Source organism: Varroa jacobsoni, unplaced genomic scaffold (assembly GCF_002532875.2).
Source record: "Varroa jacobsoni isolate VJ856 unplaced genomic scaffold, vjacob_1.0 scaffold_1179, whole genome shotgun sequence".
Lineage (NCBI taxonomy): Eukaryota > Metazoa > Arthropoda > Arachnida > Mesostigmata > Varroidae > Varroa > Varroa jacobsoni.
Window position 1 is genome coordinate 36,099 of NW_019214081.1, and position 19,592 is coordinate 55,690.

Sequence of the window (19,592 nt, forward strand, 5' to 3'; positions counted from 1 at the left end):
AGCTCTGCATCATAGTTTACAGGTGAACGGCCTCGAAGGCTTTAGAGGAGTATTCCATAAGTCATAGAAACTTCACGGCTTCTTGCTAGATCATGCTGATTGATATGCCGAAGTTATTATATAGCATATAGCAAGCTGGATACTTCAAATAAGCCGGATGCTGACTGATAAGAACACTTGAAAGCGAATGACTTATGTTGCAACGTATGAAAGGATTTCCCTGTGGGTATGCCCGCACATACCTTCATCTGAAGGGCGAGCCTTGAGAGGTTGACCCATCGGTTAGCACGCTTCAAAAATTCGCGTCGTACCTCTACACACAGAGTTTTTTTCTACAAAACAAAAATGTAATTTTATTGAAGTCTGTAACAAACTAAGCTACCGTATCAATTTTTTAGATCCCAGCTTCGTCTGCTAATCGTCTGTTCACAATAATAAGAACTGCAGCTCATTCATGTGAGGTACTGAGATAAACGAGCGAATGACTTAAGACACTTGTGAAAATTAAACCCCTTTTATCCATCCAACAACTTAAACGAACTTCTATTATTTGAATTACGCCCAATACCACCACGATCACGTACTTTATGAATGAACAATAGTCATAATAGCCAACTTAGTAGCATAAGGCTTGACCTCTATTGTTGATACGTCGCTTTAAAACCAAAGTCGTATTTATTTAATTTGCCTATTCGAGAGCTATTTGAAAAATATCGACATTTAGTTCAGTGCTACCTAGAATATCCGTTCGTCGACCTGTTACTGAATTGTAGTTCCGTTAGTTTTAAATAGATGCGGGTTAATGAAGTGCTTCCCAGCTCGTGCTAGAAGATTTATCAGCGAACCCTATCCGACTTCCAACAGACAGCTCAAAGCTGCACCGAACCACCGCAGTACGGCGCAAGTATGAGGGCACGTCTGTTCACTTTTGTGAGAATAAGATTTGCTCGATCCGACAAGGCTTAAATTGCATATTTCAATATAGCCAAGACATGTGATTTTTTTTCCGTAAAATAAACTTTTGCGGGGAAAAGCCTTCTCAGATTCCCTAAGGCTAACGAAAAACTTATGTCTGTCTTTATCCCGATGAGGATCCATCAGCCGAAAGTCGTTAAACGTTTCGCAGTAAACCAAGTGAATACTATTATATTAGATGAATAATTATGTAATTTTCTAAACATTAAATAACTATGTCCACAGCGCCTATAACAGGTAATTGCGGGTCGGAATCAGCAACCATTGCCGTTTTTATTGACAGAGAAAGAGAAGTGTCAAACTTCCGTTAAACATTAAATAAAACCGTAAGTTGTGTGTGTGAAAGGACAAAGAGGCGCCTGAAAAAAACTTTGAATATCATAGCAGCGTCATACGTTGAACTTGATATTCATATATCAAGAACTATAATGTATGATTGTTATTTAGGCTACCTTGAATGTGAGTTAAACGATATGTGCTTCAATACAGTAAGGAAGTAGCATTATCTGATAAATAATCGTGTAGATCACATCAGTCACAGATCTTCTCTGTTTTGCTCTAATAGGATATAGGTACTGTTTTTGGGCAGTCCGTCGAACAGAGTACCTATCGAGAGTAACATACCGAGCCTGTGGTTACGAGACTTCATGGCGATCCACTTTAGTCGGACATTAACGAATCCAACATTTTATATTAATTTGTCAAGGGCAGGAAATTTGAGCTTACGACTTTCAGCCGAGCACTCGAGAGCAACTATAAGGTACAACGCTCTTCCTAGGTATATGTTTATAATATCTATTAATCAAGCAGTACCTCTTCAAGTAATCCTAGTAAAATAGACATAGTCGTTCATTACCCTTGATTTTGTTTAGCATACTAGTCGAATAAAATCTAAGAACGTTTTGCCAATAGCTGCCAAAAACCCAGGTATAATAATGATGATTTTCAATGCTAAACTTACATCGTACGTGAAGTTTGATGCCGTCGTCGATGCCGTTCTCGCCTGGACGTGGGCTGACTCCAGCACTCTCAGAAGCCATAATTGCAGCTCTACTTGCCCCGCCACTCGCGCCGTTCTGTGACTACAGTTGTAGGCAAGAAAAATGTAGTTACCCAATTACCTGTGATAAACTACTTACCCTAAAAGTAATAATAAAATAATTTATAATATGAATTCTACCACAAGATGCGTACCCGCAGACTCGGCATAGAAGGATTTTCGGCCCGACATACGAGTTGTTTCCCGTCATCATCTGGGCTGGGAATCAGCTCAATCGTCGATAGGGTCTGGCGCCATGGCTCATCAGCAGGGGACAAATTTATACGATATTTTGCTGGTGTTGCAGCTGCTTCTCGAGGGTTCGCCGAAGATGGACCAGCTATTTCTTCTTCTGGTGTTTTAAGGCGGCTAACAGCGATTCCTGTCGTAGGGTTAGGCGAGACGTTAAACGATTTGGTCGCATTAATTCTTTCGTCCCCCTTAAACCACTGTATGACAGCAGGAGGCCGTGAGCCCGATGAGGAACACTGAAGCCTCACCGGAACACCCGCTGATAAAGTTAACGACGCATCTCCATCTCGACTACCAGGCGCTGGTGGATCCATCGTCGATATCCATACGCGCTGTGGACGGACTGCAATGAAAACCCAAATCTGGTCAGCCTCATGGCTTTGACTTCTAGAGTAAGTCGCATTCGACAGAGCGCGTTAGTTGATCGATTAGGTTGACTATAAAGTCGAACCGTATACATATATATATATATACATATGTATATATAGATACGACACGGTTTCTATAGTCTCGATGTTTATTACTCGTATACCTATGCGAGTACGAGCGTACTTCAACAGGCGCTGCAAGCATTTTTAACATCATATCGCTACGAAATCGTTGAGAGAAGCAGCAGATAAAGGCCGAAATTCGTGTTGCCCTATAACTAATTGATTAACAAGACAGTACTCTAGGTAATGTTATTTATGTTTGTGTGAGTGTGTGCCATTGGCGCCCCTGTCACGAATTGTCAATGAGCAGAGAGTCCGAACTCGAATGATTTTTATTGCCGGTAAATTTGAAGTTCTACATGGCATCCGAGCTGCCGCGTCTAATCACCCGCCGTATTATACAGTAATAACAACAGCTGCTATATTCTTTACAGAGTGCTCACAATAAACGTCGACTACTACGGTGAAGACGAGTGGCTCCGAGATATTGTTGTTTTGGGCCACGCACGCGAAGGCCGAGAGCAGGTCCAAGCGAGTCAGGGTGGAAATCACCAACTCGACTTCCGTACTACCGCTGCCATTGGATATAGCCGCCCCAACAGGACCCGAATCACTTGAACCCGAAGGTGCTGGCGACGATGACGCGATGACGGTGCCAAAATTGTGCAAAGAAAAACCCAGATTTTGAGTTTTCAAGCTGCTCCTGTTATTATCTGACGACACTCTCCCGTGTGGCGGTGCACCGTTAATGTAATTGGGCGATGATTTAGGTGTACGATACCATACTGCTTTAGGTGTGGGATTACCTGATGGAAAATATCAAGTATACGTTAGAAACGCGCTTTGTGTGTAGCGTAGCCTCTAGAATAATTTATTGAGATTAGGTCTGAATATAGACAAGTCTGTATCAGATCTTCATATTCTTTTGAGAGGCAAACCTTTTCCGAAGAGCTTTAGTCATCAGAGGTGATTTAAATAGAAATCCGATTGATTCGTCAAATCACCTTCAAATAAAAATCAATAAAACGTATTTCTAACACAGCTATGGTGTGATCATCGACAACGAGCGGAGCGTTTAGACAGTCGTTTTGTAAGGAGCTTTGCCTCAGGTCGTAAGAAAGTAAGTTTTTAACCTCATAAATACCGTAAAAATTTTTCATCACTTTGTGATGAACAAAGGCCAAACTGAAACTAGAAACTTTTCGCGTGTCCAACAACTTCTCGAATCTCGACCTCAGGGTTCATTGGCCGCTCAGGTGCGTATCGTTCGGACGCTACCCAACAGGTACTTACAACTCATGTAATCAGATATAAAAAAAAATACAAACCTGTCTAACTTAAGGGGCACTCAAATAAAACCAATGGCATAGCACCCACTATAGGTTGTTTCTTCCTTAAAAAATGCAAATTCTATCAGAAAATTAGAAAAATGCAATATCTTTTGTAGAAACAGAGTTTTGGCTAAAAGTTCTGCTTTTTTTTTTATTGCTTCTTAAAATAAAGATTCAAAAAAGAACCCTTATAAATAACACAATCGTTTACTTAATCTGTATGACTGCATCAAAGGTATGTACTCACCTCCATATACCTGGCACTTTAGAACCAACTTCTCCCCTTCGTTGTAAGGTCCAATGATGGCTTTGTCAGCCAGTATTGCACCATGATGGTCAGTAACAGTCATATGCTGCGGTGGAACTGTAAGGTTAACAAGTTCACTATAATGCTAGTACCAGCTAGTTCTTGTTATATAAAAAACATACAATATATCGATAAGGATTTTTATCTGGGCAAAAAATTACATAGCCAATTCGACCGGAAAATTGCCACTATCAAAAATTTGCTCTGTGGAGCTCTCCTTTTTGGGGTTGTCATCTGCTCGGCAGAATAACTTGTCACGTCACCGACTGTCTGTGACGGTAGTTATTATCAGAGCGGCGACAATGCACGAATAGGATATAACGAATAAATCAAGTATCCAAGCGCAAATATTGTACTGCTATGGATCGAAGTTTTACTGAAGACGTCCGTTAATTTCACCAATATAGACTGTAACCAGCGTTATATAAACTGAGTTAAGTCCAGCCTTATATACATAACACGTTTGCTACTTACAGGTTTAAGACAGCGTCTGCTGGATCAGGGAGAAGATGATGAAATGTTAAAAATATAGAAAACGTGAGATTGTTCCTTTGGACAGAGGTTTTTTACGGTCTTTGGGACCTTAGTGGGGAACGGCCTAAATCGAAAGCCCGTATGAGTCAGCTCCAACTAATCGTTGAAAATGTTAGTTATGTGGCATGTATAAATCGCTATCTAAGTAGAAGACTGAATTGCGTTATATGGCGAACTTGATCTCGTGAATAATCACGTTCATATTTTACCATTATAAAAATATTTTTACGTTCGCACGAGTCGTGCAGTATGTACGGATGCTATATGTATTGCTTCTAGAAAAAAAGACATCAAATACCTTTGCTGATGTTAAAATGCTAATTGATGCCGATAATATAAAATCCAGTGGGCATCATTGATATTTAGTTTCTTACATAATATTGCGACCAGACCGTAGATCTTATGATCATAAGGGTGCTAACAGATTAAGGGGCATAACATACTTTGCCAGCGTTCTATAACGATTGAATGTTTAAAGCCATCATACGTCTAGCACGCTAGGCGATCCCTGGCCTACACCTGTTACGTAGTTTTATGGAAGATACAATCCGTGCCATGATACCCACTTACCCACTACAATCAGCTGCACTTCATAATTTCGTGTTCGAGCCCGCCTAAAGTCGACTCGACATCGGTAAAGTGCTTCATCCTCCTTTTCCAATGGATCGAGTTGTAGCAATGACGGTGCAGGCAATTCCAGGCTTGATCCTGGCGCACTGGCTGATGTTCGATCGGCGTCCGTATTACCTGACCTGTTATTGGTACCGCCGAAACGATTCGTCAATTGGCTGTTCGTAGGTAGACCCCGTCGTAATTGGCTAGAGACATCATCATCGACACGCGCTCTAGGAGTGGAAACAGTTCCGGAAGTAGCTTGCAAGTACGCTCTTCCGGATAGCCACTGCGCAGGTGCATGGTGAGCGTTCCTTAATGTTGTCTTGCGCGAGTCTAACGAATAGATCGGCGTAGTCGAATCGTCCTTGTACCTACATAAGCAGTTCCAACAATGATCAATAAAAAAAATCCGTGAAAACCGACACGTTACGTAAATGGCAGAGTTGTTAATGGCCAAGCAGCTCACGTGCACTATAGAGATCTATTAGACAGACAGACAGACAGACAGGCTGAGGTAGCTGTACATGTTACTGTGGGTTAGACATACTGGGTCGTTCGCGTACACATGGACGCGCTCAGTATACTGTTAATGCGTTCCTTATGCGAGAAGAAGTAACATAAACGGTGGGTTTTAGACTGATATATATAAATATTGTTTGATTCGATAATTGGACAAATACTATCATGTGTAGGATGAAACCGTTATAAATAGCAGGTTTTTGACAGTCGGAAATATATTACCTTCACCGTTAAAATCACTGCACTATGCGGCAAATAAAATAAATAAGGCAATGCCCCATAAGCAATTGTCTATCGCTTGAGAACTGCTGTGCACGACCGAGTCATGCATGCAAAAAGTCGAACAAAACGTTCCTATTGATCAGCACGTAACATCTACCTGTTTACATACTTGGTTAATAATCCAATATTGCCACAATTACGTATATATCTATTGGTACACGTAAAAAACGTAGTTTCGGTGCCATTAGATTACAACATCCGCAATGAGCGACAAAAGGATATTCGATGATACCTAGTAACATATCTACCTAAATGCAATTTCATGCACTATAAAATCAAGGTTATTGTATCGTTCTATTTAGAGCTCGGCATATACTAATGGATAACTCCGCTTTGCAGCTCGAAAAACATGTTTAATATATTAAGAAATATGGCCAAGGAGAGCGTTGAAAGGGTCAGACCAAGTGTTTTAAGAGGATAGAAAAGAACAATCTAAACTCATGTACCTAACTTTTTAAAATAGATCATATTGTATACCCAGTACTTCTTAGAAGAACATATATATATATATACCTTCTATGCAGGAAAGACGCTTGTATATTTGAACTCTGATCTGATCCTCAAATATATTGTTTCAATTGATCGCACATATATCTGAACATGGAGCACAATGGTGTGTGTTCCCAAGTGTAGCCAAGCAACGAAGACCTCGGGTCTCTAAGGCGGATCTCTGATTCATAGCAGCAATTAAATTGCGAACAGACGGATTCGTAGCACTTTATACTTCAGAGGTAGTGCATAGTATAGAGATAGCCCAGCCCTGGGTCATATGATCATTACGGGTAAACCACATTGTGCCTTTTTAATGTCTATAGGGCACCTCTCATTCTAAGTGCTTCAGTTTCAAGTTAGCCTCCTGCGAGCAAAATGAACAAACAACTCGATATCAACTCTATTGGAAGTCGTTGAGTAAGCTTTTCTTCATGTCTAGAAAGCGTAGCTATTTGTTGATTAATAATTATATCGGTGGTACAGTAAGTATGCTGATTAAATTGTACTCCTCCCGTAATAGATGCAATCGCATCTAATAAAATGTAGGATTGTTAGATAAATCTTTGTGGCATCTTGAAACAACTAGTATAGTAAATATATTTCAACACTATAGTACGTTCAAATCCAGCCCGCAACGCATATTACACAACCTGTGTGATAAGGCGTTACAATATATGGCCTGGACATATTGATCTAGAGAAGTTTGCTGACAACAAATCGTTGCAAAGAAATGAGGCAATCGATGGGTCGCGACAGCAGCCGTCCTTAGTCCCTGCAGTAAAGCTAAATATTAGGACGAAAGTTATGAAAGAACATATTCAGACAATCCGGCCCAAGCGGTAATGCACGACGTACCATTTTATATACATAATATAAAATTTTCTGTTTTTATATGCGTTTCATCAGTAGTAAGCTCTATTGACTGATGTATGAGCATTGGACTAAATCGAATTGCGTGTGCTCCATAGAAACGAAAACAAATATTTGACCTGCCCCAGCAAGTGTCCTATCAGAACCTTCGTATCAGAACCTGCATAACTGCTTTTGCTAGCATATAACGCAGTGAAAAAATACCAGAGAAGTATCCCCGGGCTCTAGTTAGTGGAAATTGTCGGCGTAGAAATTCAAACGACATCGCCGGCTTACACTTATGTATGAGGGAGTTTGAAATAGATCGATGATGCATCGGGTGGAACATAAACTGCATAGGTTAAAAATACGCTTCATATAAAAAAACACCGTATGGCATAGTCTATAAACGAAAATGATAGGGCAAGCCTGCAAAGGCGATCGCTGCAACGCGGCCGACTGCAGGCAGTGATCGAGAAAAATGGAACCGGTTATATTATGTTTCCTAATTAAAATGGTATGGATAGAATATATTTCAACATGTTAGTAGCTCGAGTGGGCCCGTCAAACCGAAATCGACATCATTTCTATAATTTCGAGGCTCCTTTATGACTGCAGTAAAATATTGCTAACATGGCTTTCGTCATAAAGTTGCAGCAATAAACAAGAAAGCTGATCGAGCTCATGCAACTCTATTGTCTTTCTCACGTACGAGTAAGGCGAGCGACAACGCCATAGCGTAAATTGGCTGGCACAGCTTAGGACACTTGTTTATGTAACAATTTTGACAGAAAACAATTATTAAGGTCAATACGCCTTACGCGGTAGCCCTCGTTCTCAGTGTCTGTTAACACTTAGAGGCTTCTCGACGTAATACGGACGATATCATCCAGAGTTAGAAGTATTCGAGACAAAATTGATTTGCTGGTATCTTACCTGTGTTTATTCAATTCACGATATCCTAGGTGGAATCGCAGCTGTTTTAAAAACCGTCGTTATAAAACGTCCCAAAAGCTCATTTCGCTCTGGCATATATTCTCTATTTCTAGATATCGTTCCGCGTGCCCGTAATAGGTCGACGTGGTTAGCAACTTCTACATTTTGCTCGAAGGTGCAGCCTATGAAAACAAATAACTAAATTGTTTTCATTCTGATTAAGCAGACGTACGCATACACGTATACGTACATCACAATACGGTACTTTGCTAGTTATAGAGCCACAAAAAAATAGACACCTTAAGGCCTAAACCTATTGATTATTCTACAAGCAACGGTCTATTGAATTCTTTCGTGGTCTACTACATTGGCCATGTATTCAGAAAATTAAAATACGCAAATAAAGTTCTATTTAACTGGAAATTTTATAGGAAAAGGGCATAGAAGTAATAATGAACTCTTTATTGAAACAGGAGTTTACTAAACAATATAACTTACGTGCATCGAGACGTAAAGTTCACCCGCCCAACGGCATATTACCCTTGCCTGGTTTTTTTCTCAGCGGGAACAATCTGATGCGTGCAATTTGGATATTTATGATCGTATTCATCTATAATTTGTCAATATGCAAATGCTTGTGTAAAGGATTTCATTCTTAAACTATCTAGTTAATTTGTTTAGTGCTGCTAAACAGGTATCGCGAAACGGAGACGAACGTACCAAGGCACAGGCTATTTCATAATGATCTCTTATAACGGAAGGGGACAGTTAATTATTCATTATAATTAAGAAAAAAAAAAAACATGGAGAGCTTCTGATGAACGTTTAATAAGCTTGATAACTTCAAGCACCCTTTTCAATCAGCCCTTTCAGAGGCAAGCATGAATTATTAGTGATGAAAATGACTTCAATTAAAAATTACGTACTTGACGAAGCAATAGATATGCTTATTTCTTTAGCATCAACTTCAAACGGACAATGGCCGTTTCTGTGAGGGACGGCGTGAACTAATATCACCACCTGTAGAGTTTGATCTTCGAAAACAGATGCTAGAAATACTGTCCTATGTACCGAAGATGACGATTAATTATGTTATTTACCTTTGCTATCTTATTAGATAGGCAAAGTAATACGAAATGGATATCGGGTCTTGATTCAGGAAAAGTCAGGTAAGCTGTGTGCTCAATACTTTGAACAGATTGTGGCTAATGTCGGCTATACAGGTTTTTACCAAGCATACAACAGACCACTTCATATAGATGCGTTACTAGCGCTAGAGTATAGTTCGTGGTAGTCATTTTGCAAATTATAGCTCGAAAGGATATTCATAGAGCGCACTCCTAAAATACGATGGGTTTGTTGATGACCCCCACCCACGAACAAACCTCTAAAATGGTTTAGAGGGCCAATTAATTGCACGTATAGAATACTCATCTAATACTACCATTTATTAATTAGCGCTTTCGTTGAATACATACAGGTATATATTTCTACTTAAGTTTTCTAGTTAAGAAGATTGTCACTTAAATTCATATCTACTTGTTAAATCTAAACTATTAAAGGGAGAGCGAACAGGAAGTCCATAGGATTTCAGGGCAATTTTCTTCCAACAATTTGACGTTTTTCGCCTGTGCGATTTTCTATTCCGGCAAAGTATGTTTATAGTAGATCACCGATCTGATCTACTCGATTGTTAACTCAGTTAGTAGCAGGGGACGGCGGCTGGAACTCCTGACCGAGTTGTTATAATCGTCTTCCTTTCTGTACAGTCATCTTCGTATCTGCGCCTCGCTGGAGTTTGAAGCCAACACTGTGAAGGGATTGTAAAATCGTGCCCGTTTTTGGAAACAAAATGAATCAGCATTTTATTTTTTTGCAATACTACTCGGCTAAGGCATAGGAATCTGCAAAAATTCGAAAGAAACTATGAGTTCATCGAACTTGAATTCATTGCATCAATAATTCTAACAATAGCAGCAAACTACGAACAGACAGATACTTCTCAATCGAATTTATCATTAGTCTACTCGCGCTAAGGAACAGACTCTTGTAGTAAGTTCGTTTGACCATTTCTTGTCTCGTGATCAAATGGATTTCTTTACGTGAAAGTAGAACCGTCTGTTTAACGTAACCTGGCTTGTCATGTTGCATGCAATGTTAGCGTAGAATTGTCACGCTCAAATGTACGACTTATTTAGTACGCCGTTGCTGATTACGAAATCCGTAGCTTGAAAGCTCAACGTTTCCAGCGATTGGCTTTTATCTGACCACACACTACTTATCGAAGTGATCGGAATCAACGTACCACAACACGAGTGAGACTTCGTCATCTGAAGAGTTGGGTTGTATGTTACAAGGAAGACCGACTTTGCCACCCAATACGCCCGTAATTGTCACGCGTGGTTCTGAAATAAAACCAGAATGGTCAATAAATATAAGCAAATTACTTTAACCGACAACGTTGTGGGCAATATCTCCATAAGTAAAACCGACCTGCTGCTGTAGAATCGAGATAGATTAGGGAAAAATTAGTTTTATCGAATAAAAAATAGCACTTTGAGAATATCAATTTCCATCTATAAAAGTTTAAAAACGGCTTGTGCGCCTAAAAAAACGTCCGTTTGATATTTCCACCCGTCGTTGTTTACCTCTTTGAGAGAACTCGTTCCACTATGTCGGCGTGCTGTAACTTTATTTATGTGTGTAATTTTAATTTGAAAGAGCTACTCAGAAATGGATAGTTCAGGCGAACAAAGCGCATCTTTCATACTTTCTACGCCACACATTTGGGCGAAGCCCAAACACTATCGAAACAGCTTGGGACATTCGTTTGTATACGGTAACGACACCACCACACTAAAACGGCTGCTCGAAAGTGATCTGCTACGCCTGAAAACGGTATCCAGAATTTAGAGGCTGCCCTCCGATCAGTGTAATAACAACCATTTGAAAGAACTTTTGAGAAGAGACGACCTATAAAGAATTCGGGAATCGCCTAAGAACATAAACTACAGCGACACAACCGGTATTAACAGTTTCAGGTGTCTTCACACATTTGGGTATTTGATGCGCTTGCTGAATCTAACATATAATATTAAAGCTGCATCTTAATAACTCGCCTGCAATCACGGTAATAAATGGTCACAGTTACCGATGTTTGCACAGAATTATCGCTGACGATAAAAAGCGGCGGCGCCTCTGTGTCGACATGATCCATAGCTCTAAATGGATGGCTCAGGTCGGAAGTTCAAGCAGACCTTCATCCAAAAAAAGACTATGCTTTGCATTCAATGGAACTGTGAGAGTCCGATCTTCTAGGGTTCGTATCCTGAAAATCAAGCAGCTGAGCAGCACATTCATTTGAGTTGCGTTGAGCCAACTCAAGAGCAAAGATGTGACAAACGATGTCCGATGAATTCGAGCCTGCACGCGGCCAACATCGTCAAAGCTGCTTTTCCGGGGTTCGAATTAGAGGTTTTCTCCATTACCTTCGAAACCTGCGCTGATGAATTTTTACCTTTAACGTTTACTGGGCTCTACTTGCCACATATCACGTAAAACAGTGTGAGACACTCCCTGATCGTGTGTTCCTCCTTTTGGATGGCCAAATTAGCCGCCTGGACCGAGTGATTTAAGGCTCTTAATCTTCTGTTTCTATCTTTTTCCAGCTCGAAGTTTATGTCATGAAGTTCATGACCATCCAAAACTTGAGGGAAAAAATTAGACGCTGTATTGAGAAACAGCCACGATTATGCCAGACCGATCAAAAACGTCCCGAAAAGAATACCTATGCGTCAGCAAGTCCCAACGAGACGATGGGATGTATGCTACTACAGGGATTCGTGATAAGCCTACGGGTTCTTGATATCTCGGCGTATCATTAACTAGCTTAAACGATATTTTCAGATTTTTAGAGCTTACCTAGATAGCTCACAACCCGACAACTGAAACATTTTAAGTTATATTCCCGAACTCGCATACCATCGTACAATGGAAACATTTGAATCACTTTTACATCCCAACATTAAATCTGATATGAGTACAAGAATACACGGTATATTATACGTGTAGATGCAACTTAGTGACAGGAAAGGCAGCCTCACACTTGATGCGTGAGCGCAAGAAGGCTTAACGTTAAAAGTACTCAAAGCGCAAAATAAGTGCAGGAGTCCCGGATGTAATAAATCAAGGAGACTAATGTCAAGGGATAAGCTTTCTTTTTTGGCTAGCGTTCCTACGCTCCGGTGCTCCAAAATGGGGGAGTAAAAGCGCTAGCTCTTCTTTTCGCTTCGCCAGTTAGCGGTCCCTAAGAGCAGAGCGGCCCGTCTGTTCATTGCGCAAGAGCTCGTATGTCTGCAACCTAATTTGAACGATGGTGTACGGGGAATTCTACAGAGAAGCAGCCTTCGTTTACCGCGCCCCTAAACCAGAACTTCGTCAGTTTCCTGTAGTATTACAGCGGCAATAATGGCAGTTTGTTTCATAGGAAACGAGCACTTAGACGCGGTACCCTTAAGGCAATAATGATAATATGAAGCGGATTCATAAGGACGGTTACAATAACCACTAACGACCAGCACTTGGTAGAGTAGGTACCAGGGCTCTGTTAACTATAACTTCCACAGGCCAAGTCCCGCTTCATAGCCACCCTCTTTCTCTGTGTTTCTCTCTGCCTGTGCCTGAACCAGAAAGGTAGAGACAAAGATATCTGCGCTGTTGTGAGAAGCTGCTACCTAAAGCATGCCTCCAGTTCAGCCTGGCGTGCCTTTAAACATGACGGCGCAAAAAGAATGGGCCACAAATACGAGAGATGTGCCCCAAACGTCGCGTTTGCGCACGGTTTGCAGATAAAAACAAACCTTGAATTAGTCGGCATCTACTTGTACTCGTAATCCACATATCGTAGACTGTAAACGTGTTATTGATTAAAAATGTCCTAATTTCTCTACACATAGTAAACGCTTGGTTACGTTTCGAACCATCCATGTGTTTATGTGCCGGCACTAAACACATTCCCTTATAAGCTTAAAAACGATTGACTCATATTCAACAGCTGTTTGTATGCGGCCTGCTCGAAACTAAAGTGTTCCGGATCCTGAAATTAGTTCCCGTTACTACCATGGAGATCTGGCCGCGAGATAGTACCCAGATCTTGCTCAAATATAAATCTGTAACCCTATTTTATAGCCTTCGAACGTTCTGACGATTTCGGTACGATACATAGCAGAGCTTGAACAGGAGGACGGTCGTTCGGGTCACACGAAATTCAAGATTCAGAACCCTAACCAATAAGTCCTTGGACATTACGCTAATCGTTTTTGCAACTGAACTATTGCATTCTTACTTCTATGACCGTAACCTAATACACGTTTCAAAGAACTATATATATACGTGTATATATATATATATATACTTGTTGTACTAAGTGCGTTATCTTTCAAACATTGAAACTGGAACATTATAAAAATTACCATAAAGCCTATAAAGCAATGTGAAAACTTTTTTGCGTCGTCACAGTGGCCTCGATGCGTAAGAGGCAAAGCTTTGTGACGTTAGGTTGAGTAACTTAATCAAGTGTTTATATGTAATAACTATACATAGTTCGTTTTGTATTTCCGCATAATAATCACTTTATTGGATTTATATAACAGTAATGCCAGCACTTCTGAGGAATAGGGGCGAACGTGAAAACGTCAACCCTGAAATCATAATCTCCACCTTCAGATTCCTTTTGTGGTTTCAAGGACAAGTACTTTATCCTTATCTAGAACAGCTAATTAAAAGACACTTATCTGCTTATAAGGACCAATTCAATCCATCGCTTTATATGTTTGTTCTTTAGGGGTTACATACTTGGCAGGTCAAATTTTGGCATTTTCCATTTTTTTTTTAGCATTTCCGTAATATTCATAAGAGACAACCTGAAAAGTCATTTCCACACGCATAGTGAACTATATCGCAACAGTTTTATCATTTGTACCTTCTCATCTATCACTGCTTTTTTCAAATGAATACCTCCCTTTCTCGCTACATATATATATATATATATATATAGTCATACGGGTTTCAATGTTCAGCGTATTTATGTGCATGTATTAAGTAAAATACAATTCATAACTAGTGCCAAATAAGTATTTCATCCTGCAGGACCACGATGGCAACCACGGGTAACTTTTGGTTAGCAGATATGTATTTGACAAATATTAAATGACGATTTTTAGTCGGAAGTAAAAAGCCACTCTGATGTAACGTTTGCGAGTAGATTTCAATGAATCATTTCCTGATCACACTAAATCCATACGCTGTGACAGAGAGGGATTGTGCGCTAGGGAAATACGCTTAAATAGAGCAGATTAAGATGAATATAGGAGGTTCTCATATTGTTTAGTAACAGGTCGTTTAAAGGTTGAAAAAGAGCACTGATAAACAACCTAAGAAACCTTAGATTTCACACGTAACGCGCATGCTAAATGAATACGTAGCGTCATTTCACGCGTACAGCGTACAGCCTGGCCGTTTAAAGTCAGGGGTGAAACTTTCGGCGATTAGCCTAGGAATGAAAACCCTTTGAAATTTTGTGTCGACGTTTCACGTGGGCTTTTATTCTATAAGTGCATTCTCATAGCTTAAAAATTAGATCTAACATGACAGTATCTATTTAACCATCCTACAATAGCGCATATTTTTCAAATGTGACTTTTGTGCCCAAGAACTTCCCAACCTACGAGAAGCCTTCCAGGGTAACGCTGTGACCCTGTTCATACTCTGTAATACACTGTAAAAACCAATACCGTTCAGCATTTCTCTATTCGTTGTTGTATACTTCTGTATGCAAGTTATACTCGGTCCGCACTTAAGCATTATCAATGTCAGTTTTCCATCGAGGTACTCATTTTTGAAAATATAGGCACCGAGGACCTCTGTTCAAAGTAACGCTTTAACTACCTTTAATAATGGATATTTCCTATTTTCTTTGTCAACTTCTAATTCAATATCTTTCGAAAATTCATAATATTGCTAAAATCATTTCACTAGATATATAGGGTCATGCGCTTGTCTGTATTTGGCAGTAGATAGTAGTGATACTTAGTCTGGTAGAGGTTTTTCCAGTATTGTAGTTGTTACCTTCATCATCGAGGTAGTTTAAGTAACTGTAGTACTTAAGCCGGGGGCTTACAATGTCACTCTTTCCTGATGAAGTCCACGATTCTGCAAAGATAATCCAACTTAACGATTATATAAGGAAACGTAAACAAAATGATCGAACACTTTTTTAGACACATAGAACATCACGTAACTGTGTTTCATAATGCACTCTCTATTGGAGATATGAGACACGTAAATAAATACAATGGTTAAAAACTGCTAGAATAATATTTTGAAAACGCAATTTCACGATTTATTAAAAATAACCGAAACTTAATTTTCAGGAGCATACGTTTTTAAATTGCTTTTATTAAAAGGCACAATTAAATAATATAATAAATATACATAACAAAAAAAATACAACCAGTGGTTTCTGCTCCTGTTGCTTTAACAAAGAGACAAATGTTTCAAATTATTATTGTTTGAACACACAAGAAATATTCAATTGGCGCGTAAGCAATGAGTGCTCTTGTTCTCTGCTAAATTTTCGGTTCCCGATAGTCAAATGTTATGCACCGTTGGCAATCTCTTTTGTCACTCTGTGTTATTATATTTTTACCCAAAATAAAAAAATTTACCTTCAGTTCGGATTTAAAGGACGAGTATCTAGGGTAAGAAAAGATTGCATTGTCGCGTCTCTCTACAATGTTAAAAGGCTTTAGAAGCAACCGAGAATATTTGTTTAGTACACGCTGAGGATTTCAAAGTTTTCCATCTGAACCGGTTAAACTTTGGCGGGCGCTTCGTAGCGGGCATACGTTCATCCGCTACACTTGCATTCCCATGAAAAGCAATTGGTTCCAGATCAAAGCAACAAACTCATTACAACTAAAAACAGACGTAATTTTCCCAGTTTAAACGACGATAAGCCGCTATCCTATATTTTGAGCTGGACCCCGCCAAAGCTAAAAGCCTTTTTTTTGCTTGAAATCGATGGTCTACGTTTTTGTTGTCGGTTTTCATGTGGCTTCTGAAAATTTCGAATGAGATCTGCATGCGGTAAACCTGAAAATTCTCAATAAAGTTTAGACTTTCAGGGCTCGACAATTAGAAGTAACTCAATAAGTTATATTTGGTACATCTGAGTTCTTGATACAGAACCTAACGGCCGTTTTAGAAAAAGAATGTCAATTGCCAATTGGGCAATCCAGATACGCTCCAATCTCTTCAAGACTTTTTGCACCGTTTGGACTTTTGGCCGTATTAAACCCTCGGCTTTTTAACACTTTTTTAACACATCAACCAATTTGATTCCGCTAAAATTTTTCACGTGCCACTTATTTCAACAACATGATAACGAGTTCAAGGTCGTTATTATTAGGAGATGTGATGTGGGTGGCTAGTGCGCGATTCGTGAAGTGCATCGCTATAATAACGATAAATGTGCGCTCAAGTTGAAAAAATTAACTTGCATAGTTGGTTGAAAATCAAGCGTTGGAAGTAATTATCATGGAATATTATCACCACGCTGTTTCATAGGTCTGTTGGAGAAACTCCAGATAATTTCGGCAAGATCCGCTCCTTGATCGGCCTCGACGCTCTACTAAAAAGTCGATCTCTTGACGAAGCTTGTTCAGACAGTCAGGACAGCCTAGAACCTTAAGAAACCTACCAATATCGCTTTCTATCAAACCTTACAAATTATATTCTTGGCGCACGTAAAAATGCGTCCGCTATTGTTTAGATATAGTCTAACATATAAAAGGAGTTTACATGATCAGGTTTATCAAGCAATTAGTCTAATCGATGACTAACTTGAGGCCTTTGTCAGAATTCTAGTTGAAAGAGACAGCCATTAAAGTAGACTTGTTATTACTGTTATTATAATTACCACTATTCACAGGAGTAATGGTAGTGTTTGTAGCTCTAATGAACCGCTACTTTATTGATTACATGCTGCCTACCTGGTAGGCAAATGTTACCTGGCGGTCGGCATTTATTCATAATCATCTAAAACATAACCATCAAGCAACAAGCGTTTTCTCGTGCAGTCGTAAGCGTGCTGCAAATGAGAGCTAGGAGACAAACTTACATATTTAAACCTTCTTGCCTCTGCACTATAAGACTTTACCGTAGCGGCCCCCACGAAGCCCAAGTGGCTAGTGTATCGCTAAAAGTCGCTGTATTTAGCAAATACAAAAAAAGCTGATAGGCCTTTGCAGACTAGCTCGAGATTAGGCTATCAATAGTCCTGACCTTTGTTTCATACGTCTGAAGTGACGCCTTACGTACCGTTCAGGGTGTGCGGATCAATACAGAATACAGCCGCTAACAGCTTTACCTGCCGACGCCTCGGCGTCCTTTTAAGATGACACGCAACGTGACCGGACAAGTCCGAGTTAGTAAACTAGGCTCATTTACAGGGACCTTATGTAACCGTGCTAACTTAAACTTAGTTTGCATCTCCAAAGTTAGTATGTCAAAAAGTCGGTTCTTTTGATGCTATTTACAACACTAATATCGTAGGATGTTTGTTAGCGGGCAGCATGATCTGCGCAGCTGATGGGTATTTCTTCAAAGGCATTGTCGCAAGAATTTTAACCAACCAACATGTTGCCACGTTGGTCCAAATCTCAGCCTCGGCAAATACTACTAGATATTACTTATTGGGAAAATAGGGGATAAAGAAAAAATTAAGGAAAATAGACTATTTGGATTGAGGTTAATGATTACTTCTATAGCTGCCACGCCTTTTCATAGATATGTTGGAGAGACTCAGAATAGGTCCAGCAGGACCAACCTTGCCCATGGACCCAGGACCCATTCTTAATGGGGGCATGTCTTTGATGTTATATCTAAAGATGGGTGACTGCGAGGACTTGTTCACATATGATAGAAAACTAATAACACTCGTTAAAAAAAAAAAAACAGAAATTCTATGCAGTGTTTGGTTAGAAAAATTGATCACACTTAATGTGTATGATATACGGCTATTCTAAACCCTCTAAGGCTATAGCAAAACCGTTATACTTCTGACATCTATCAATAACTGATAATTTAATTCTAACTGATATGACATTTTTTTTTGGCTATTGCATAGATCTATTTGTCTTCTCGAGTGTATGGTACGAATTACTACGACCGACTGAAACTTGGATGATAGATATAGGTTTCTGTGTTCTGTTATATCATACTACGTAAATTCCGTCAATAGTTTCAACGTCAGATATTTTTAATAGAATACAAAATCTCACCGATACTAAGAGGCCTTCTCTCGAATGCACCGGGTTGTACTATATAATTTGCCAATCTTTAATTTTGTAGCTTAGATACCCTACTTTAAATCAAAACCAGTTAAATTGGACACGCTATGCGCACGCCCATGAAATATGAAAACACTGCATCGAAATATGGATCATTTCGCTAATCAATTAGGTACCTGTATACCTCCATTGTAGAGCTATGTTTTATGCATCTATACGTCAAAACTTTGTATATCCATTTCAAGTATAGAATGATCAAATTAACACCGGAGAAACTCATGCGTTATAACGAGCAACGAGCAATTATTACTAATGTTTTTTTACGCTGGATGAATTCCACTAAAATTATAAACTTACTTGGTTTGCTCTATATCAATGACCTACGTTCCTATCAGATTCTACCTAGCTTCCACAAAATCCGAGAAAGATTTCTATGCAACAAACAAGCTCGTCCTCAATAGAACTTAAGACCAAATCGCTCGGAAGTTTATCAAAAATGGCTTAAAAATCGAATTTTAAATATTTTTGGCTTTTTCATACAGGAATTAGAGAAGAGAGTTTCAATCGTCGACTGGGTCGTCCAACTATCAGCGTTTTGGAGGATTTCTGTGCGTTTTCTCACGTTTTGACCTTTTTGGCCATTTTTAACCCATTCATCTCCGGTGTCTTCGCTGTCCCGAG

At 39.6% G+C, this 19,592-nt stretch overlaps 1 protein-coding gene across 6 annotated transcripts in view; it reads right to left on the reverse strand.

The window, feature by feature from the left end:
• The window catches only part of LOC111267394 (uncharacterized), a 66,599-nt gene that overhangs the window by 13,020 nt on the left and 33,987 nt on the right, over positions 1-19,592 (reverse strand). For 5 of the 6 annotated variants that reach the window (XM_022845628.2, XM_022845624.2, XM_022845625.2 and 2 more), the window contains exons 2-8: positions 15,688-15,771; positions 10,868-10,967; positions 5,440-5,855; positions 4,276-4,392; positions 3,141-3,503; positions 2,170-2,609; positions 1,937-2,057 (exon numbers count right to left, since the gene is read on the reverse strand). In XM_022845628.2, coding sequence (XP_022701363.1) covers positions 1,937-2,057; positions 2,170-2,609; positions 3,141-3,503; positions 4,276-4,392; positions 5,440-5,855; positions 10,868-10,967; positions 15,688-15,771 — 1,641 coding nt within the window. The remainder of the gene's footprint in view (positions 1-1,936; positions 2,058-2,169; positions 2,610-3,140; positions 3,504-4,275; positions 4,393-5,439; positions 5,856-10,867; positions 10,968-15,687; positions 15,772-19,592) is intronic. The other variant, XM_022845629.2, reaches the window with a different exon arrangement.